Source organism: Pituophis catenifer, unplaced genomic scaffold (genome assembly GCF_029215685.1).
Source record: "Pituophis catenifer annectens isolate HBS135680 unplaced genomic scaffold, rPitCat1.0.hap2 SCAF_7, whole genome shotgun sequence".
Classification (NCBI taxonomy): Eukaryota; Metazoa; Chordata; class Lepidosauria; order Squamata; family Colubridae; genus Pituophis; species Pituophis catenifer.
The window spans coordinates 87,301,621-87,325,953 of NW_027256887.1; the positions used below are offsets into that span (position 1 = coordinate 87,301,621).

A 24,333-nucleotide genomic window follows, 5' to 3' on the forward strand; every position below is an offset into this window, starting at 1 on the left:
TGTCTCGCTCCACGCATCTCGCTTCTCCCCTGCCCCACCTGCCAGAAATGAGTCTTTGTGAGACTTGTTGTGCCGCTGCCGCCTCGTGGAACAGGACTCTGCAAGGCTTGTGCTGTTGCATACATGAAGGTTCGACATACCGGTGCAGCCGTGAGCAGCAGGATGCCAGCTGTGCCGATACGATGAAGCTCACGGCAGTGCTGCAGTTTATGCACGCAACGGCACAACAAGCTTTGCAGAGTCCTGCTCCACGAGGCAGCGGCGGTGGCAGGAGATGTCAGGGTAGTGGCAGCCAGCCGCTCAGCCGGCACGAAAAACAGGGAGGGGCGGCGATGGGACATCCAGTGTTGTGGCTCCGTCCTCCGAGCCTATCTTATCGGAGGAAGAAGGCTCCGAACATGAAGGAGAGGAGACGGCCAGGCCTCCCTCTCCAGGACCCTCCTCTCTGGCAATGCCTCCGGAGGACACCGAAGGCCAAACGATAGGCTCAGAGCCAAGCACGTCCCTGCAGCCACAGGTGGACAGCGATGAAGGAGATAAGTGCTGGCTGGACCCTCGCCAGAGGCGCAGGGAGAAGCGTGCGCAGCAGAGGGGAAGGCGTGCCAGAGATTAGCTGAGTCACTGGACCACACCCCACAGGCTATAAAAGGGAGTGTGGTGGCCATTCCGACTCTTTGACGGACAAAGCTAATCTCTGGCGAAGCACTTTGCGCCTTCGGACACAACACCTATTTTGCTGTGGATTTAATTACGAACTGGACTATTCAAACTGTGTGTATTTTTGTCTGTGTTATCGGAGTGAAAGCTCTTGGCAGGCAGCCACGGAGTTGCTGCCAAGTTCCTTATCACTGACGTTGTGTGTTTGAAGAGTTTATTTAACCCTCGGCTGGCTGGTTGGGTGTGTGCTTGGTACGGGGACAGAACATCCAGTCCCATGCTCACTGCCTCCTGCACCCCCAAAATAATAAGACACACACACACACCCGATAATAAGGCCAAGCCCTTAATTTGGGGTTGAAAAGAAAATAAGACCCTGTCTTATTTTCGGGGAAACACGGTAGTCCTCGACTTACGACCACAACCCCAAAATTTCTGTGGCTAAGTGAGACATTTGTTAAGTGAGTTTTACTCCATTTTCCCACCTTTCCCACCACCATTGCTAAGTGAATGACCACAGTTGTTAAGTTAGTGACATGGTTGTTAAGTGAATCTGGCTTCCCCCTTGACTTGGCTTGTCAGAAGGTCACAAAAGGGGACCCCGGGAAACGGCAACAGTTATAAATACGAGTCAGTTGCTAAGTGTCCAGGTTTTGATCATGGGGATGATGGAATCATCATTAGTGTGAAGTCCCTTTTTTCAGTGCCACTGTAAGCTTGAACAGTCACTAAATGAAGTCAAGGACTAGCTGCGTTGTGAATAGCTTTAAATCACCTTGGTCTGTTTGTTTAGGAAGTCAGTAAAATGCGTTGGCAGGATGAGACGCCTCTTGGCTCGAGTGACAGCGACGTACAGCAAATTCCACTCATCTTCCGGAATGAGTGGGAGAGATTAAGAGAGAAGGAGGGAAAAGGAAAAACAGAGTTTAATGGGAATTCTTTGAACAGATCTGTTCCAAATACACATCAGAACTCTTGAGCACCGAGTGGTGTTCCATCCCAGCCACCAAGAAAGGGAGGTGTTCCATTGTTGATTAGATATTGCTATCAGGGCTTCCCTCAAAAGGAGAGAAAGGGAGGGAGGGTAATGGATGGAAGAAAGGATGGATGGATGAAAGGGAAGAAGGGAGGTGAAAAAAAAGAAAAAGGACAGAGGGAGGAAGATGATAAAGATAGGAGGAGGGGAGGGAGGAAGGGAGAAGGAAAGGAGGAGGATGATAGAGGGAAGGAGGGAGGGGAGGGAGTAAGTAAGTTATGCTCACCAGTTCGGTCCAGATACCACGTCCGATAATGGTGACTGTTCAGTAATACATTATCAATTTTGACGGTGTCAAATTCCAGCCCTTTGGCCTCTTCCACAGTCCCTAGGATGTAATCTAAAACACAGAGAGAGGAGAAGCCGTGAGACCCGTAACAGCTCATTTCTAAAGCTTTTCACGAGCAGCAGAGATCTCAGAGAAAGGGGGGCCTGGAAGCCTTCTCCAGCCTGAAGCTCCACCGATGCTCAGAATAAGAATGGGTCCATTCCGTTCCCACTTTACTCCAAAGTGACCTGAAGTCAGGACTGGACAGAGATTCAGTGGCCCTTCTGCTCTCTGAGCTTGGTGGTATTCTTGCAGACCTTTCACGACCCAACTAGGTGATATCATCAGTGCTAGAACCAAATGGGTTTTGTGGAGGATGAGGAAGAGGTCTTAGGTAGGGGTGAAATCTATTTACCTTCCCTACCGGTTCGGAACTGTGCACACCTTGCACAAAGCCTTCTGCACATGCACAGAGGGTCAAAACCAGGTTACTTCCTGGTTAAAACCAGGAAGTAACGACATCCAGGGGGTGGGTGGACCCTCATGCTGCCGCCACCAGTTCTCCGAACCTGCCGCTATCAGTTTGCCCGAACCGGTAGCATTTCACCCCTGGTCCTGGGTGATCTTTGGGCTTGGGTGTTTTCTTGCAGACATTTCATGACCCAACTAGGGAACATCATCAGTTGAGCTCATACAGATGTTTTTTTCCTCCAAAGATCCCATTTGAATCCCAATTTTACCTGGCTTTAATGTTAGAAAGCAACCAGTCGGGTAACGGCTCAAACGAGGAATTACCCTAGACCCGTGATGGTGAACCTGTGGCACGCAGAGCCATGTTGCCTGGCACGCGCAGCATCACCCATTCCTCTTCCGAGGCATGCATACGCACCAGCCAACTAGTCTGCTGGTTACTGTTGTGCATGGGCGTGCGATGATCAGCTGACCTTCGCATGTGCGGAAGCAGTCAGCTGAAAGCATGCTCTTAGCATGGGTGTGCACCGGCCATGCCGTCGTCACCCGCATGCAGCTCCGGGACATCCACCCCTTGCCAGCAAGGAGCACTGCTGCCAGTCGCTCCCTTGTGCCCGCCCGCCCGCCTGCTTGCCTTGTCACCGCCACCACCGCTGCGAGGAAAGGCTCTGAAGCTGCACTACCTGGGATCCACGTGGGCTGCCACAGGGGGAGACCAGGTATGACTGTACGCCGTCCGGAGTGCGAGGCTGGCAGGAGAAGGAGCCCCGGCTGCCTCTTAGCCAGTGCGAACGGCCTGCCGCCGCCCTCTCTGCCCTGCCAGCTGCTCCTGCCACTGCCAGGGAAGCGGCAATGCAAGAACCATCAATCCCGGGGGCGAGGGAGTGGTGGCAGCAAGGATGGGCGAGCCGGGGCTTCCCTTTTTTTTTTGGAAAACTTTATTGAGTTTTAAAAAAAAAAACATAAATATATTAACATTTTCAATTAACATCAGATGTGCAGTGTTTTAACTATATTTTTTATTTTATTTTTATTTTATTTTAAATTTGTATACCGCCCTTCTCCCTGAGGACTCAGGGCGGTGAACAGACAAGTAAAAACATCAAGTACAAATATTAAAATACAGTTAAAATATACATATATAAATTTGGCCCCATTAATTAAAAACAATAAACAAAACACTTAAAAACACTTAAAAAAATTAGGCCAGCCCGGCTTGCTGGAAAAGGAAGGTTTTAAGGGCACGGCGGAAGGCACCGAGGTCTTGGATTCTCCTTATCTCTGGAGGCAATTGATTCTGATATACAGAAATAATATTCTGGTGATAATTTCGAATTACTTTTTACCGTTATTTAACACACCCTTTGGTCTTTCTTTCATTTTATCATGCGTCCATTTATACCACCTTTCCCACTCAATATAATAATCTGACTTATCATCATCATTTAATTCATGAGTTAATTTAATCATCTCTGCGCACTCCAGTATTTTCCTAATTATAAACTCTTCTGGTGGCTGGGTTTTCTCTTTCCAGTACTGTGCGTATGCCAGTCTAGAGGCTGTAATTATATGAATCATTAAATGAATCTTTTCCTTTCCGTATGGCTTCTTTACTATTCCCAGGAGAAATATCTCTGGTGTTAATTCAATATCTTCACCAATTATTTCGTATAACCATCTCCTAATCTTACTCCAATATCCTTTCGCTTCCAGGCATGTCCACCACATGTGAAAGAAGGTGCCTTGACCATGGCCACATTTCTAACAATTGGGGTGTATATTAGGGTATATCTTTGCTAGTCTGGCCAGGGCTAAATACCATCTATGGAACATTTTGTAATGGTTTTCCTTGTATGTCGCCGCTCTGGTCAATTTAAGGTTCCTATTCCATGCCTCCTCCCCTTCCCCAAAATTTACATCTCGTCCAATATTTTTCTCCCATGCATTTATTTGATTCTTTGTTATATCCTCGGACTTATCGTCATCTAATAAATAATTATATAGTTTAGCCAAAATCTTTTTACCCGTTCCCATCAGGACTTTATCCAATCCATTTGGTCCAAATTCTAAGCCAAATTCTAAGCTGTTCTTTGTCTTTCTGGTATCTAGATTTTATTTGTAAATAGGTCCACCAATCTAAAGTTATTCCTTGCTCTCTTAAAGTATCATTTGATTTAAGATTCCCTCCTTCATCTAAAATATCTTTGTACCTGCCCATTTTCTCCATTCCCCATCTATTGGGGTAGATCAGGGCCTCCATCGTTGAGAGCCAACTTGGGACTTTTTTGTAATATCTTTGCCTAATCGGGGTCCATGTTTGTATCAATGAGTCTCTAATTTTATGTCTATGAAAATATGTCTTCCTTTTCTTCTCTACCTCCCAAATGTGGGTATGCCACCCTTTTTGTAAATCGTGGCCTTCTAGGGTTAAAATCCTCTCATTTTCCAGGGTGATCCAATCTCTTATCCAGACTAGTTTAGCTGCCCTGTAATATATTTCCCAATTGGGGAGCCCAAATCCACCTATATCTCTTTTGCCCCTTAAAATTTTAATAGAAAACCTCAGTTTCTTCCCCTCCCATATAAATTCTCTGGTAATTTTATCTAATTCTGAAAAAAACTTTTTATCTAAATTCACCGGTATGTTTTGGAATAAAAATAATATTTGGGAGAGAATATTCATCTTAATTGCGGCTATCTTACCCAAAAGTAACAATCTTATTTTCTTCCATCTGTCAAGGTCTTGTTTCATTTTTCTAATTAAGGGGGTATAGTTGTCCTCTTTTAAGGTCGTACATCTTGATGTAATCCAAATTCCTAGGTATTTAATTTTTTTGGCAACCTGTAGTCCTAATATTTCTTCTATCTCATTTTTCTGACTCTCAGTTGTGTTCTTAATCAGTACTTCGGTTTTAGTTTTGTTCAGTATAAAGCCTGCCACATCTCCGTATGAGCTGGGGCTTCCCTGTCTCTCCACACAAGCAGGCTTGTAGCATGGCCTCAGACCTGGAGGGGGGATTGAAGTCCCGGCATGCCTATCCTTTCCGCTGCCACCCCATCGCCCCTGCCACCGGCGCTTCTCACGCTACAGCTTCCCTCTCAATGGCAGGAGCAGCCGGCATCAGGCTTCAATCCCTCCCCCAGAGGCTTCAAATGCAATGCACTTTTTTGGCCTCTGCACGCCCCATTTTTGGATTCAGGGAGGAAAGGGTTTTCTGGCGGCAGCGCTGTGATCCGCTCCCTGAATCAAAAAAGTGCATTGCATTTCAGGCAGCAGATCTGGCCAGGAGGAAAGAGAAGGTGAGTCTGCGGAGGAGGAGGAAGGCGCACGGTTCTGCAATGTGCATTGGAGAACCATAAAAGAAAGCCTTTTTGGGCAGCAGCGCTGCGATCCCCTCCCCGAATCCACCCGAAAAGGCTTTCCTCCTTGGTTCTCTAATGCACACTGCAGAGCCGTGCGCCTTCCTCCTCCTTCTCCGCAGAGACCTTCTCTTTCCTCCTGGCCCAGGAGCAGAAGCCAACCACCCTCCACATGGGTGTCTGAAGAAGGGGCAGGCAGGGCAGCTCGCTGCCTTGCCTTACGCCCCCTGCACAGCACCTGAAATTGTGGTGCTCTTGTTTTGCCTGCATATGCCCAGCAAAAAAAAAAGTGCACTGTGTTTCAGGTGGCGGATCTGACCAGGATCTGGCTTCTGTGGAGAAGGAGAAGGAAGGCGCATGGTTCTGCAAAGTGCACCGGAGAACCACAGAGGAAAGCATTTTTTGGCAAATCCAAGAACGGGGGGCGTGGCTGGCCGTGTGCCCTTCTCCTTCTTCTCCACAGACTCAATTTCTCTTTCCTCCTGGCCAGATCTCTCATCTGAAACGTAGTACACTTTTTTGATTCGGGGAGGGGATTTCCTCTCCAAATCCAAAAACCGGGCATACGCAGGCAAAACAAGAGCATCACAGTTTTGGGTGCTGTGCAGGGGGCATAAAGGAAGGCGGCTAGCCACCCTGCCTGCTCCTTCTTCAGACAACCCAGCTGGAGGGTGGTTGGCTTCTGCTCCTGGCCCAGCGGGAAAGAGAAGGTGAGTCTGCTGAAAGGGAGGAGGAAGGTGCGCGGTTCTGCAATGTGCACCAGAGAACCAAGGAGGAAAGCCTTTTCGGGTGGATTCGGGGAGGGGATCACAGCGCTGCTACCCAAAAAGGCTTTCCTCCATGGTTCTCCAATGCACATTGCAGAACCGCGCGCCTTCCTCCTCCTTCTCTGCAGACTCACCTTCTCTTTCCTCCTGGCCAGATCTGCCGCCTGAAACGCAGGGCACTTTTTTGATTCGGGGAGGGGATCTCAGTGCTGCTGCCCAAAAACTCTTTCCTCTCCAAATCCAAAAATAGGGCGTGCGGAGGCCAAAAAAGTACATTGCATTTCAGGCCTCCGGGGGAGGGATTGAAGCCTGCCGCCAGCTGCTCCTGCCACTGAGAGGGAAGCAGTAGTGTGAGAAGTGCCAGTGGCGGGGCGATGGGGTGGCAGCGGAAAGGATAGGTGTGCCGGGGCTTCAAACCCCCCCCCACGATGCCTGGGCCATGTCAGAAGCCTGCTCATGCGGGGAGACAAGGAAGCCCCGGCTCGCCCATCCTTGCCACCACCACCCCCTTGCTTCTGGGCCGGGAAGCCCAGCACCCAGCACCCAGTGGGGAAGAGCCAAGGTAAGGCCGTGTGTTCAGAGCTTCCCCAGCTGGCACATGGCACTGCCAAGGGGGCGGGGCCGAGAGTGCTGCTGCTGGCCAGGAAACAGCTGTCTTGCCAGAGAACAGTTCGGTATCTGGTTGTCCTCCGGTAAGATGTGCACTGGCCCCCTTGGAAAAAGTGGGGGTGCACACGCATGCGCTGTGTGGGGTGCATGCATGGGGGGGGTCATGTGTGCATGCACAAATGGGGCACGCGTTGCATTATGGGTGCTGGCACATGCGATAGCGGGAGTGCGCTCGGACTTTTGGCACGCAACGCCAAAAAGTTTCACCATCACTGGCCTAGACTCCCTATGTAAACACAAACCACGGAGGAAAGCCCAAAAAGGCTTTGGGCCTTATCTAATCTTGGCAGTCTGGAAAGATTCCTATACAGGTAGTCCTCAATTTACGACCACACTTGAGCCTAAAATTTCCATTGCTGAGCACAATAGCTGTTAAGTGAGGTCTGCCCCAATTTTATGACCATTTTACAGTCTTTCTTGTCACCGTTAAGTGAAACACTGCAGTTATTAAGTTAGCAACATGGTTGTTAGGCGGATCTGGCTTCCCCATTGACTTTGATTGTCAGAAGATTGCAAAAGGGGATCAGGTGACCGTGGGACACTTCAGCCGTCATAAATGTGAACCAGTTGCCAAGCGTCTGAATGTAAATCACGTGACCCCCCACCCCCACCCCCCACCCCCCCCGGATGCTGCAATGGTCATAATTGTAAAAAAACAGTCATAAGGGGAGACTTCCAGTGGCTCCGCTTCGTTGTGGACACTCCTTTAAGGAGCGCTAGCCTCGCAACTTTGTTAGCCGCTAGAACAGCGAAAAATCCACTGTCTAGCGGCGAAGAACCTTCCCCCCCGGGAGAAGAGGGGGAAAAGAGCAGCCAGGCGCAAGGTAGAGCTCCCCAAGTGCCCTAGAAATTATTCTGGGGCTCGGAGGGTGAGAGCTCCCTAAGAAGCCTGGGATACTTGCTCCAAAGCCGAGGCGCGTCTGCCCTAGGGCAGAACAAAACGCAGCGTCCATCCCTGCGAACAAACTGAAAAGAATTGATTTTTGAAGCAGGCGGAACAAGGACAGGAGACCAAGAAATTGCAAGGATTTTTACTTTAATTCCATCAGAGTGCTGCTTCGTTTCGAGTCTTTAACAGCGGAGAAGCTGAAGGAAAAAAAAATGGCGCTGGCTTGTTAACAGGCTTGTTAACAGAGGCGAAAGTGAAACTTAAAGAGGAAGCGCTTGTTAACTTGTTAAAGCTGTCAGCTTCAGCTCCATTAAAGATTTCTGGACTTTTCAATACAGCTAAGACTTTGGGGCTTAAGAATAAGACTTAGTTAAAGGCTAAAGATTTGAATTTAAATTATTTTCTGCTTTTTGAATTTCTGGCTTACTGAATTGACTTTAAGACTTTAAGTTCTGTGCAGATTTAAAATGGCTTCAAAGCAAACAAAGCCAGGGGTGACTAAGTCAGCTGGGAGCGCAGGCAGCTCCCCAGCTCAGACCACCAAGTTGCAATCTTTACTGGCCCCAGCTGACACACAGGCTCAAACACAACCACAATTAACACCTGAAATGCTTCAAGAAGCCTTAAGAGGAATGCAGAGGCAAATTAAAGAAGACATTAAAGAAGAAATTACGTTTGCATTTAAAGAGGTTTCAGATGAAATGACAGAAATTAAGGACTTAATCAAAACAAGGAACAAACAAATCAGAGAAGATATTGTTTTTGCACTTCAAGGACTGGTAAAGCATGTTAATTATTTAGAAGACAAAGTTGAGGAAGTTAATCTGGCTAATGAGAATTTGGATAATAAATTCCAAGAGGTGCAAACTAAGGTGGAAAAAACAGAATCAGAATTAATGATGACACAATACAGGTCAATGGAATTTGCAGTGAGAGTGAGAGGCCTGAAAGAAAATCCTCAAGAAAACTTGAAAGAGATCTTTGTGGAAGCCCTGGCACAGTTTACAGGAGATATCAGAGAGGAGTATGAATGGCAGGTGGACAAGATATATCGCGTTAATTCGTGGATAGCCAAACAAAGACAATTACCAAGAGACATTGTAATTTACTTTGTCACCAGAAGGATCAGAAATGAGATTTTACAAGCTGCATACAAAAACAAGTTACAAGTGGCAGGACAGGAATTGGCAGTATTCAAAGAAATTCCTCCTAAAATGTTGAAATCCAAGAAAGACTATGCATTTTTGGTAGATGAGCTTAGAAATCGCCAGATACAATATAGATGGGAGGTGCCAGTCGGATTAGTGGTAAATTATGCTGGAGAAAGATATCGTCTTAATACAATTTGGAAAGCAAGAGATTTTTATGCTAACATACTAAAGGCTGGATACCCACCATCTACAGGAGTCAAAAAGAGAAAACAAGCAACGGAGGGGATGAAAGAAGGCTTACAGACACAAGCTCAAGGTGGTGCCATGAGTATGCAAGATGAGCTACTGCAACTTTCAAGTGCAATTCAAACATGGGATATAATTGAAAAAGCAGAAGACGGGAAAGAACAAAGGCAAACCAGAGCAGTAACCAAACGTAAGGAACAAGAATTGAAGATGCGGGGCTTCCAGCGGCTCCGCAGGATGTTGCAGACGCCCCTTTTTGGAGTGTTAACCCCGCGACTTTGTTAGCTGCTAGAACAGCGCAAAAACAGCTGTCTAGCAGCGAAGAACCTTCCCCCCCGGGAGAAGAGGGGGAAGAGAGCATCCAGGCGCAGGGTAGAGCCCCCTTAGAGCCCTAGAATTAATTCTGGGGCTTGGAAGGTGAGGGCTCCCCAGGAGCCTGGGAAAAGCTCCAAAGTCGGGACACCTCTGCCAAAAGGCAGAGCAAAACGCCGCGACTGCTCCTGCTGAGAAACTGAAACAAACTGAGAACTGAAGCAGGCAGAATAAAGACAGAGGCTACATAATTGCAAGTATCTATACCTTAATTCCACTGAATGCTGTTTCTTTCCGAGCCTGCAAGAGCGGAGGCTGAATAGAAAGAGGAAAAGATGCTCCTGGCTTGTTAATACAAAGAGACGAAAGTGAAAGTTAAGAAAGCAGTCTTTATTGAGTTTCTTGTAGACAAATTATATCATTATTAAATTGTCTCAGATATGTAAATAACTTGTTCCTTTTTTGTGGTGAATTTAATCCGTTAACATTCCAAGATAAAAGCCTAATTGTCATCCTGACCTTTCTGAAGCGATGAGCTGCCTTGCCTCGCTTCTTCTGAGGTCTTCGGCCTTGCTCCCCCCATGGCTTCACTTTGTGTGGTGTTTTTAGCTCCCGTTTTATGTTGACTTTCTTGTTGTTGTTTTTCTTTTATTTGCTTGGAAATTGCACGAGTTATACGCTGGTCCTTAACTTCAGGGATCCGAGCTGGATCCAAAGCAGCATCTCTTGTTGACAAAATTGGTGAAGATTCTAACAGGGATTCCTCCATAAGGCCTCCTCCTCCAACAGCTCCCTGCATTTCCACTAATTCCATCTGCTTGGACTGTTGTTCCCTCTCATGCTGAGATTGCTTCTTATCACTTTTGTCTACAAGAAACTCATATCCGAACTCAAGATCATAAATATCTGATAAACTCTAAATTAGGAATGCATTTTATAGCTTCAACTTCGGAAAAAAAGAATGGTGTGGTTATTTATGTAAACAAAAGATTGTCTGCTAAAATTATAGAAGCAGATGAAGGTGGTAGGTTTATCGCAATTGAATTGCATACAGCAAACGGTCAAATTCTTCTGATTGGAATTTATGCTCCGAACCAACAACAGGATCATTTTTATAAGACTTTACATGATAAAATATTGCAATGGGATTACAGATCTATTTTAATAATGGGAGATTGGAATGGAGTAATTGATTCTAAATTAGATAAAAAGAGTTTGGCGAAAGTAAGGATTAGATTACCACAGACTTTTTTTGATATGAAAGAAGATTTGGAATTAAAAGATATTTGGAGAATCTATAACCCAAAAGAATTGGACTATACTTTTTTTTCTGATAGACATAGATCTTTTTCCAGGATTGACTTTATCTTGTTATCAGACGATTTACTTGTTAAAACAAAAAGAACAAAGATATTTCCAAGAACTTTAACTGATCATAGTTCTGTATGGATAGAAATTGAGATGGGAAAGACTGAGAGAAGGTCATGGAGATTAAATGAAAATTTGTTTAGATATGAAAAAAATATAACAGAACTTAAAAAACAGATGAAGGAATTTTTTGAGATGAACTTGCATAAGGGCACCCCAATTGAAATTGTATGGGATGCGAGTAAAGCGTATATGAGAGGGGTACTCATTTATATGAATTCTAAACATAAACAGAATCGACAAAAGAAAAGAGTCGAACTGGAAGTAGAAATAAAGAATAAGGAACAGCTACTCATTAAAAACCCAACAGATGAAAGAATATCTGGTGTTATAAAACTTTTGAAAGATCAATTTCAAATGCTCCTGGCGGAGCAAGCTGCAACAAACTTACAATATGCGAAACATAATACGTTTTGTAATGCTAATAAACCGGGAAGATGGTTGGCCTACACTTTAAGGAAGAAGCAGAGTTTACGGACTATTGAGAGTATTGACATTGGAGGGAAAGAAATTTCTCATCAAAAACTGATTAAAGAAGTTTTCGTAGACTACTATACTAAATTATATGCTAAAGATGATATACAGAATGGACTTATAGAAAAATATCTAGAAGAGAAAAGAGTCTCAAAAATTACTAGCCAACAAAAAGAAAGAATGAACTATCCTATAACAGTTGAGGAAATAATCGCAGCAATTAAACAATTGAAAACAGCTAAAGCTCCTGGAACAGATGGATTGACTGCAGTGTATTATAAAACTTTACAAGCAGAAATGGTGGAACAACTAAGAGATTTATTTTGCAATATACAACAAGGGGGTAAAATACCCCCATCATGGAAATCAGCATATATTACTTTGATACCAAAAGAACAAGTAGGTCCTAAAAAACCGGAAAATTATAGACCAACATCTCTTTTAAATAATGACTATAAAATTTATGCAAAAGTATTAGCCAACAGACTGATGCCAGTAATCCAAGAGGTGATTCATGATGACCAAGCGGGATTTATAGAGGGCAGATACATGAAGGACAATGTAAGGCAAGTTATAGATTTATTGGAATATCTTGAGAAGAATAAACAGATCTCTGCAGTGCTGGTTTTCTTGGATGCGGAGAAGGCCTTTGATAGAGTGGACTGGAATTTTCTACTAAAGACTTTAAGAAAAATGGGATTTGGAGACCAATTTATACAGGCGGTCTCAGCAATTTACCAAGAACAAAAGGCACAGATTATTATTAATGGAAGTTTGACATCAGAGTTTAATATTGAAAAAGGGACCAGACAAGGTTGTCCGTTATCCCCATTGTTATTTATTTTAACACTAGAAGTCTTGCTGAACACAATACGGGACTCGAATAACTTGAAAGGTATAGTGATAAGGCAAGAGGATTACAGAATAAGGGCATTTGCAGATGATCTGGTTGTTACCCTAACACAGCCGATGGAATCAATAATCCAGATGAAAGACATTATACAAGATTATGGTATAGTATCAGGTTTTAGATTGAATCAGAAAAAGACTAAGATGATAGTTAAAAATATGACACAAGATCGACGACATGAATTTCAAAATAAGGCAGGTTTTGAGATTGTACCAAAGGTTAAATATCTAGGAGTTCAGGTTGCAGAATCAAACATTAAATTGTTTCAAAATAACTATGAAGTACTGTGGCGAGTTGTACAGAAAGATATGGAGACTTGGAAAAAACTGCAGCTGTCTTTACTTGGGAGAATAGCAGCAGTTAAGATGAACATTTTGCCAAGATTTCTTTTTTTGTTTCAAATGATTCCGGTGCTTAAAAGTGATAAACAACTGAAAGTCTGGCAAACTGGAGTGAATAAGTTTGTCTGGAACGAGAAAAAACCGAGAGTGAAACTGAAAATCATGCAAGATGTTCTAGAAAGGGGAGGTCTTAAACTTCCAAACCTACAGTTATATTATGAAGCAGCAGCTTTAACTTCAGCAAGTGATTGGTTTGGAAGGAAAAAGACTGGAATATTGAATATAGAAAGTTTTGATCTTGAATTTGGATGGCATGCTTATTTATTCTATGATAACAAAGTGGATAAAGTATTCAAAAGCCATATACTTAGAGATTCTTTGATGAGCGTTTGGAAGAAGCACCGATTCAAATGGGATTATAAAATACCGCTATGGCTGGATCTTGGTCATATTATGTGGAATACAAATATAATGTCACTCGGGGGGTTTTTATACAAAGAGGTTCTTTTTACAGATGCGGGCAGATGGCAGTTGAAGACACTACAGACCCTGTTGGACGAAGGGATTAACTTAACTTGGTTTCAATATAATCAACTACAATTGAGATGGAAAGAGGACCAAAAAATTGGTATTATGTTGCATGAGGAAGAACTGGTTAGACACATAAAAGAGAAAGGTCCAATGCATATTAAAAGACTTTATAATGTTTTGTTAGAAAGGGACTCAGAAACTGAACTAGTTAAAGACTGTATGATTAAGTGGGCACAAAATTTTGAAGAACCAGTGGTGTTGGAAACATGGGAAAAAATTTGGGTTCAGAATGTTAAATTTACACAGTCGCAGAATTTGAGGGAAAATTTTTACAAAATGTTTTATAGATGGCATTTAGATCCCAAAAAGTTGTCATGTATGTACCCTAATGTTCAGCCAAAATGTTGGAGGTGTGATTGTACAGATGCTACATATTATCATATTTGGTGGACCTGTAAGAAAGTTAAGGCTTTTTGGATAAAAATTTGGTGGGTCATGCAGAATGTTTTGAAGAAAAAAATTCAATTTTCTCCACAATTGTTTTTATTGGGTATAGCTAAGGGTTTTACAGTGGATGAAACAAAATTGATTTTGTATATGATTACAGCCGCGAGATTGTTGATAGGTAAATATTGGAAAAATGAAGCTTTGCCTACTGTTCAAGAATGGACTTTGAAGATGGCCAGTTTCGCTGAGATGGCGAAGATTTCAGCATATTTAAAAGACCGCTCACAAGAGACTTATGAATGTGAATGGAAAAAGTGGATAGATTATGTGCAGAACAAATATCAAACTAGGAAGTATCAAATAGCTTTTTATTGATAGTATTATATTATATTATATTAAGATAGAAATATTTGAACTATGTGAAGACGAAAAATGATATGGGGGTTGGAGGGGTTTAGAGCTCAAGGGTTTTTTTATATAAATGGGGTACATTCTATGGAAGTCCGGGGGGGAGGGGAGGGTTAGGAGGGGTTAGGGAGGGGGGGTTGGGGAGTTTGGGGTGGGTTAGGGGGGTGAAAATGGGGTGAAAATGTAATTGTAAAACTTTTACAATAAAAAAAAAAAAGAAAGCAGTCTTTATTGACTTGTTAACTCATTAGCGCCTTTTAGCTACTAGCCCTGCTCAAAACTTTGTGGATTTAACTGTGTATTCTAGATTTTGGGACTTAAGATTTAAAGACCTTTTGGATTCTTTTTTCCTTACTGGCTTTATGAACTGACTCTGAGACAGAGTGATTTCAAAATGACTTCAAAACAGACGAAATCTGGGGTGCTCAAGACAGGGAGTGTGGGAAGCACTCCCACCCAGACTTCCAGGCTGCAAGCTTTATTACCCCCAGTAGATACACAAAGTCAACCACAACCACAATTACAAGCCAAAACATTAACACTTGAAATGTTTCAGGAAGCCATGAAAGAAATTAAAGAAGGATTTAAAGAAGATCTTGCATTTGCATTTAAAGGAGTCTCAGATCAAATGGAGGAAATGAAGGACATAATTAAGACAAGAAATAAACATATTAGGGAAGATATAGTGGTTGCACTTCAGGGGTTGGTAAAACATGTTAATTATGTTGAAGACAGAGTTGAAAAGGTGGCTCAAGCTAATGAGATTTTGAACAGCAAACTTGACGATACACAAGCCAAGATTGATAAAACAGAAGCAGAAGTGATGTTCACACAATATAAGATGATGGAATTAGCTGTAAGAATAAGAGGCTTGAAAGAAGATCCTCAAGAAAATCTGAAAGAAATCTTTGTGGAAGCTCTGGCACAGTTTACAGGAGAATCCAGAGGGGAACTTGAATGGCAAATTGACCAGATATATCACGTTAATTCATGGATAGCCAGACAAAGGAAACTGCCAAGAGATATTGTAATTTATTTCATTACAAGAAGGATTAGGAATGAGATCTTACAAGCCTCATATAAAAACAAGTTGCAAGTGGCAGGACAAGAAGTTGCAGTATTCAAAGAAATACCACCTAAAATGTTGAAATCCAAGAAAGATTTTGCATTTTTGGTAGATGAACTCAGAAATCGACAGATACAATACAGATGGGAAGTCCCAGTTGGAATAGTGGTGAATTATGGAGGAGAGAGATGATCGCCTTAATACAATATGGAAAGCAAGAGATTTTTACACTAACATACTAAAGGCTGGATATCCTCCATTCATGGGAGTTAAAAAGGGAAGAGAAGCAGCAGAGGAAAGGAAAGAGGATTTGCAGAAGCAAGCAGAAGGTGCAGCCATGAGTATGCAGGAGGAATTATTGCAACTTTCAAGTCCTGTTCAAGCATGGGATATAGTTGAAAAACCAGAAGAAGTTAAAGATCAAAGACAAACTAGAGCAGTTACTAAACGTAAAGAACAAGAACTAAAAATGTTACAAGAGCAGACCTTATTACAAGAAAAGGTGAATACAGGTACAGAAGCTGTGGGAGGGGCAAGACCGAAAAAGAAATTCCAAGAGGATTACCAAGCGGCTCTTGCCAAGCTTCAAGAGTCTGAAGATGGCTTCTAGGTTTCTAACCTGGAATGTCAATGGTTTAAATTCACCACAAAAGAGGAAGAAAATATTTCACCATTTGAGACAATTTAAAAATGATATAATATGCCTGCAGGAAACACATATAAGGATAACTGATCAAAAATATTTAATAAATGCAAAACTGGGAACACATTTTGTCACGTCTGCCCCGGAAAAAAAGAATGGAATAGTGACCTATTTGAAAAGAGACTTGACGGCTAAATTAGTTGAAGCAGATCAACAAGGAAGATATTTGGCAATTGAGTTACTGATAGAAGGGAAGAAAACACTTTTAATGGGGATATATGCACCTAACCAACAACAAGAAAAATTTTATAAGTTGATACATACAAAATTATTACACTGGAATTATAATTCATGTATTTTGATGGGGGATTGGAATGGAGTAATAGACCCCAATATTGATAAGAAAAGACTTTTACAATCTACTAAATTGCGAGCAAGACTGCCTAAATCCTTTTTTGATATGATGGAGGATATGGAATTAAGAGACATTTGGCGTGAACGGAATTACAAAGAACAAGATTTTACATTTTTTTCAGATAGGTATCAATCTTTTTTGAGAATTGATTTTATATTAATTAGAAATGATTTTTTTTCCAGGGTAAAGAAGACAAAGATTTGTCCCAGAATTGTAACGGATCATAGTCTAGTTTGGATGGAACTGGAGTGTGGGGAAAGGTCTAGGAGATCTTGGCGGTTGAATGAAAATCTTTTTAGATATGAGAAAAACGTGATAGAATGTAAAAAATTAATGAAGGAATTTTTTGTTTTTAATGTGAATAAGGGAACATCTATGGATATGGTATGGGATGCTAGTAAAGCATATATGAGAGGAGTTTTGATAAATATGAATAATGCATATAGGCGTAGCCAGACAGAAAAAAGGAGGGAATTAGAAGAAGAGATTAAGAAAAAAGAAAAGGTGTTAATACATAACCCAGGGGATAAGAAAATTAAAGAAGAGATTACACTATTACGAGGGCAGTTTAATATGATACTCTCAGATCAAGTGGCAACTAATTTACAATATGCTAAACATAATACCTTTTGTAATGCAAATAAACCAGGTAGATGGCTGGCATACATGCTGAGGAAAAAACAAAAATCTCGTACCATAGAGAAAATAGAGTATAAAGGTAAAGAGGTTTATCACCAAAATATGATTAAAAAGGCATTTTTAGAATTTTACACAAGGTTGTCTACTGCAGACAAAATACAAGACATAGATATAGAGAGATATTTGGATAGACAGAATATTCCTATAGTCACAGAGGAACAAAAAGAACGGTTGAATCAATTAATAACAGAGGAGGAGATCCTCTTAGCAATTAAACAGTTAAAAACTGGCAAGGCTCCTGGTACAGATGGATTAACGGCTGTGTATTATAAATATCTACAATCGGAAATGGTTGTACCTCTTAAAGAATTGTTTAACAGAATACAGCTGGGAGAAGGGGTACCACCTTCATGGAAAACAGCCTTTATTTCATTAATTCCAAAAGAAGATCAAGATTTGACACAACCAAAGAATTATAGACCTATATCATTATTGAATACAGATTATAAGATATTTGCTAAGATATTGGCAAATAGGTTATTGTCAGTAATGCAAAAAATGATTCATGCTGATCAATCTGGTTTTATACAAGGGAGGCAAATGAAAAATAATGTAAGACAAATTGTTGATATATTGGAATATTTGGAAAGGAACAACCAAATCCCTGCAGTGCTTATATTTCTAGATGCGGAAAAAGCTTTTGATCAATTGGATTGGCAATTTTTATTGAGAGTGGTTTATAGGATGCAATTTGGGAATTGCTTTATGCAATCTATAAAAGCAATATATCAAGAACAGACAGCTCAGATAATTGTTAATGGCAGTTTAACAGAAACTTTTAAAATTGAAAAAGGTACGAGGCAGGGATGCCCCTTATCACCATTATTATTTATATTAACTTTAGAATTGTTGTTGAATAGAATACGTAATATAGATGAGATAGAGGAAATTAAAGTTAGAGATTATGAATATAAGGTACGGGCATTTGCAGATGATTTGGTTGTGACCTTAACTCAACCAGTGGAATCAGCAAAGGTTTTGATGGATATAATTAAACAGTATGGTCAAGTGTCTGGGTTTAAAATAAACGTTGGAAAAACAAAGATGATAGTTAAAAATATGACAATAAATCAAAAAGAGGAGTTACAAAGGGTAACGGGATGTGAAATAGTTAAAAAAGTTAAGTACCTAGGTGTTCATATTGCACCTTCTAATGGGAAACTGTATAAATATAATTATGAGTTGTTATGGCATAAAATACAAGATGAAATGGATAAATGGAAAAAACTACAATTGTCCTTGTTAGGTAGAATAGCAGTTATAAAAATGAATGTGTTACCTAAGTTTTTATTCCTCTTTCAAATGATACCAATACTAAAAAAGGATGCCAACCTGGAAGAATGGCAGAAAGTTATTAACAAGTTTGTATGGCAAGGTAAGAATCCAAGGATAAAATTGAAAATAATGCAGGATTTACGAGGAAGAGGAGGGCTGAAAATGCCCAATTTAAAATTATATTATGAAGCAGCTGTTCTATCAGCAATTAGTGATTGGATTAATTTAACAAATGAAAGGATTTTGAATATTGAAGGGCATGATTTGGTTTACGGTTGGCATCCTTATTTAGTATATGACCAAAAGGTGGATAGAGCATTTAAGAGTCATATATTGAGGAATGCTTTATTGTGTGTTTGGAAGAAATATCAATATAAGTTAAATGAGAAGATACCTATATGGACAGTACCCAGGCAAGCAATAGAGAACACGAGTATAGAAAGTAAACAGGATGTAACTACATATAGAGATATTCTCAACATGGAGGGAGGTATATTAAAATTAAAACTAAAACCTTTGAATGTGTTGAAAGAGGAGAAAATAATTCAAACCTGGTTTCAGTATGTACAACCACAAGCCAGATGGAGAAAAGATCAGAAAATTGGTATTATACAAAGCGATGAAAATTTAATAAAACAAATTAGAGACCAAAGTCTAATGCATATAAAAAGATTGTATAATATATTGATAGAGATAGACTCGGAAATAGAGCTAGTTAAGGACTGTATGATAAAATGGGCGCAGAATTTTGAACAACCAATAATGATGGAAACATGGGAGAAAATATGGGTAAGAAATGTGAAATTTACACAAGCGCAAAATTTAAGGGAGAATTTTTATAAAATGTTTTATAGATGGCATCTAGATCCAAAAAAACTATCTTGTATGTATCCGAATGTACAACCAAAATGTTGGAGATGTGATTGTGAAGATGCTACATATTTTCATATTTGGTGGACATGTAAAAAGGTTAAAGCGTTCTGGATAAAAAATTGGTGGATTTTACAAAATATTCTTAAAGAGAAGTTAAAATTTACACCACAGTTGTTTCTGCTGGGTATAGTTACGGATTGTATGGTTATAGAGACTAATTTGATTTTGAATTTACTAACTGCAGCAAGATGTTGGTGGCACAATATTGGAAGAAGCAAGATCTACCTGCAATCCAAGAATGGACAATGAAAGTAACAAACCTAGCGGAGATGGCAAAAATTTCGGCGTACTTGAAGGAATATTCAAATGAAAAATATTTAAGGGACTGGAGAAGATGGATAGATTATACCCAAAGTAAATACTGGAATAAGAAGTTGCAGATAGGTTATGAATAATTATGTAGATGTTTGGTGTGTTTTTAGGAAATTAAGTTAGTAGGGTAATTAGGGAATTGAAGGAATAAGAGATGCTGAATGTTATAATTATTTAGATTAGGATGGATTATGATTGTTGAATGTTATACCCTGTAATTTGTTCTGGGAAGTGGGGGGGGGAGGTGGGGGGAGGGGAAGGGGAAGGGGTGGGGGGAGGGGTGGTAAGGTAAGGGAGGGGAGGAGGAGGGGGGGTAGGGAAGGGGGGGGAATAAACATGTAAACCTTCTGTAAAACTTTTCAATAAAAAAAAGAAAAGAATTGAAGATGCAACAAGCCCAGGCACTGATACAAGAAAGTACAAACATAAGCAGTGAAGCTTGGGAGGGACGAGACCGAAAAAGAAATTTCAAGAAGAAGTTCAATCGGTTCTTGCTAAGCTTCAAGAGCCTGAAGATGGCGTTTAGGTTCCTAACCTGGAATGTTAATGGTCTAAATTCACCTCAGAAAAGGAAGAAAATATTTCATTATTTGAAACAATTTAAAAATGATATAATTTGTTTGCAAGAAACACACATAAGGACAAATGACCAGAAATACTTGATAAATGCGAAATTGGGAATATAATTTGTAGCGTCTGCCCCGGAGAAAAAGAATGGAATAGTGATATATTTGAGAAAAGACTTATCAACCAAATTAATTGGGGCAGATCAATAAGGAAGATATTTGGCAATTGAGTTGTTAATAGAAGGAAAAAAAATACTTTTAATGGGGGTGTACACACCTAATCAACAAGAAGAAAATTTTTATAAATTGATACATTCAAAATGACTACAATGGGATTATATTTCATGTGTTTTGTTGGGTGATTGGAATGGAGTATTAAATCCTAGGATGGATAGGAGAAGGCCTTTGCAAACTTCTAAAATGAGTGCGAGATTACCTAAATCTTTTTTTGATATGATGGAGGATATGGAACTGAGAGATATCTGGCGTTAACGGAATTATAAAGAACAAGATTTTTTTTTTTCCGGATAGCCATCAATCTTTTTCAAGAATTGATTTTATACTAATCACAAATGATTTTTTTTCCAGGGTGAAGAAGATAAAGATTTGTTCTAGAACATTAACGGATCATAGTCCAGTTTGGATGGAATTGGAATATGGAGAAAAGTCTAGGAGATCTTGGCGTTTAAATGAAAACTTGTTCAGATATGAGAAAAATATAATAGAGTGTAAAAAGCTAATGAAGGAATTTTTTGTTTTAAATATGCATAAGGGGACATCCATGGATATGGTATGGGATGCCAGTAAAGCATATATGAGAAGGGTTTTGATAAATATGAATAATGCATATAGGCGTAGACAGAGGCAAAAAAGGTTGGAATTAGAAGAAGAGATAAAGAAGAAAGAACAGGTGTTAATAAATAACCCAGAGGATAAGAAAACTAAAGAAGCAATTATATTATTGCGAGGGCAGTTCAATATGTTGATGTCAGATCAGGTGGCAACAAATTTACAATATGCTAAACATAACACATTTTGTAACGCAAACAAACCAGGTAGATGGCTGGCATATATGTTGAGGAAAAAACAAAAATCTCGTACTATAGAGAAAATAAATTATAAGGGTAAAGAGGTTTATCAACAGAATATGATTAAAAAGGCTTTTTTAGAATTTTATATAGAATTATATGCTGAGGATAAAATACAAGGTGTAGATATAGATGGATATTTGGACAAACAGAATATTCCTAAAGTCACAGAGGAACAAAGGGAAAGGTTATAAACCAACCAATAATTGAGGAGGAGATTCTTTTGGCAATTAAACAGCTAAAAGCTGGTAAAGCTCCTGGCACAGATGGATTAATGGCTGTGTATTATAAATATCTACAAATGGAAATGGTTATACCTCTTAGGGAATTATTTAATAGAATACAATTGGGAGGAGGGGTACCACCCTCATGGAAAACAGCCTTTATTTCTTTAATTCCCAAAGAAGATCAAGATTTGGCACAACCAAAGAATTATAGACCTATATCATTATTGAATACAGATTATAAAATTTTTGCTAAGATATTGGCAAATAGGTTAATGTCAGTTATGCAGCAAATGATTCATAGTGATCAATCTGGATTTATACAAGGTAGACAAATTAAAAATAATTGTAAGACAAATTGTTAATATACTGGAATATCTGGAAAGGAACAACCAATTTCCTGCGGTGCTTATATTTTTAGATGCTGAAAAAGCCTTTGATCGAGTGAATTGGCAATTTTTATTAAAGGTAGTGCAAAGGATGCAATTTGGAAATTATTTCACGCAATCTATAAAGGCAATATATCAGCAACAGACAGCACAAATAATAGTTAATGGTAGTTTAACAGAAATTTTTAAAATTTATTTATTTATTTATTTATTTATTTATTTATTTATTTATTTATTTATTTTTCATATTTGTATACCGCCCTACTCCCGAAGGACTCAGGGCGGTGAACAGCCATAATAAATACAAATACATATAGAAGTTAAAAACTATTAAGAAACAGATTAAGTAATTTAGGCTCAAAGATTAAAAAACATCCAAATTTATCTAAAGAGGTTTAAAACCCAAATTAAAAGACAGTTTAAAAGCCAATTAAAAAGGGAGAGTTAGGCCAGACCAGCTTGTTGGAATAGAAATGTTTTCAGGGCTCGGCGGAATATGCGTAAGTCTTGGATGTTTCGTAACTCTGGGGGAAGCCCGTTCCAGATGGTAGGTGCCCCCACAGAAAAGGCTCTCCCCCTGGGGGCCGTCAGTCGACATTGTTTGGCCGACGGCACCCTGAGGAGTCCCTCTCTATGGGAGCGAACTGGTCGGTGAGAGGCTATTGGTGGCAGGAGGCGGTCTCGTAAGTACCCTGGTCCTGAGCCATGGAGCGCTGTAAAGATAGTAACCAAAACCTTGAAGCGCACCCGGAAGACCACTGGGAGCCAGTGCAGCTCGCGCAGGAGGGGGGTTACATGAGAGCGCCACATTGCTCCCATTACCACCCGCGCGGCCGCATTCTGGACCAGTTGGAGCCTTCGGGTGCTTCTCAAGGGGAGCCCCATGTAGAGAGCATTACAATAATCCAGGCATGAGGTAACAAGGGCGTGAGTGACCATGCGTAACGAGTCCCGATCCAGAAAGGGATGCAACTGGCGAATCAGGCGAACCTGATAAAAAGTCCTCCTGGCTACGGCCGTCATATGCTCTTCAAAAGACAGCCGTGAGTCCAGGAGGATGCCCAAGTTGCGAACCCCATCTGTGGGGGCCAACGACTCGCCCCCAATAGTCAGAGATGGCGCCAACTGACTATATCGGGACGACGGAAACCACAGCCACTCGGTCTTGGATGGGTTGAGTCTGAGTTTGTTCCTCCCCATCCAGATCCGTACGGCCTCCAGGCACCGGGACATCACCTCGAGGGCATCATTGGGGTGGTCTGGGGTGGAGATGTACAGCTGGGTGTCATCAGCGTACTGATGGTACTTCACCCCAAAACCACGGATGATCTCACCCAGCGGCTTCACATAAATGTTGAATAGAAGGGGCGAGAGGACCGATCCTTGTGGCACCCCACATATAAGGGGCCTCGGGGTCGACCTCTGCCCCCCTGTCAACACAGACTGCGACCGGTCAGAGAGAAAGGAGGAGAACCACTGTAGAACAGTGCCCCCCACCCCCAACCCTTCCAACCGGTGCAGCATGATATCATGATCGATGGTATCAAAAGCCGCTGAGAGGTCTAATAGGACAAGGACTGAGGAGCAACCCCTATCTCGAGCCCTCCAGAGATCATCAACCAATGCGACCAATGCTGTCTCTGTGCTGTACCCGGGCCTGAATCCCGACTGGAACGGATCTAGATAATTCGATTCATCCAGGTACTGAGGCAGTTGTCGTGCAACCACACTCTCAACAACCTTTGCAACAAAGCGAAGGTTGGAGACAGGACGATAATTTGCTAATACAGCTGGATCCAGGGAGGGCTTCTTGAGGAGGGGCCTCACCACCGCCTCTTTCAAGATGGTGGGAAAGACACCCTCACTCAAAGAAGCATTTATAATCTCCTGGAGCCAGCCTCGTGTCACCTCCCGGGAGGCCAGTACCAACCAGGATGGACACGGGTCCAATAAACATGTGGTCGCCTTTAGTCTTGAAAAAGACTAAAAATTGAAAAAGGTACAAGATAGGATTGTCCCCTATCACCATTACTATTTATATTAACTTTAGAGTTGCTGCTGAATAAAATACGGGATTCAGATGAGATAGAGGGAATTAAGATTAGAAATTATGAATATAAGGCACAAGCATTCGCAGATGATTTGGTTGTAACCTTAACACAGCCAATGAAATCAACTAGGGGTTTGATGGAGATAATTAAACAATATGGTCAAGTGTCTGGGTTTAAAATAAATATTGGGAAAATGAAGATGATAGCTAAAAATATGACAGTAAAACAAAAACAAGAATTACAAAGAATAACGGGATGTGAAATAGTTAAGAAAGTTAAATATTTGGGTGTTTATATTACATCTTCT

At 41.1% G+C, this 24,333-nt stretch overlaps 1 protein-coding gene across 1 annotated transcript in view; it reads right to left on the bottom strand.

Annotated features, from left to right (window-relative positions):
• Nucleotides 1-24,333, bottom strand: part of LOC139319656 (F-box DNA helicase 1-like) — a 65,456-nt gene that overhangs the window by 8,821 nt on the left and 32,302 nt on the right. The window contains exons 17-18 of the mRNA XM_070947603.1: nucleotides 1,920-2,033; nucleotides 1,433-1,527 (exon numbers count right to left, since the gene is read on the bottom strand). Coding sequence (XP_070803704.1) covers nucleotides 1,433-1,527; nucleotides 1,920-2,033 — 209 coding nt within the window. The remainder of the gene's footprint in view (nucleotides 1-1,432; nucleotides 1,528-1,919; nucleotides 2,034-24,333) is intronic.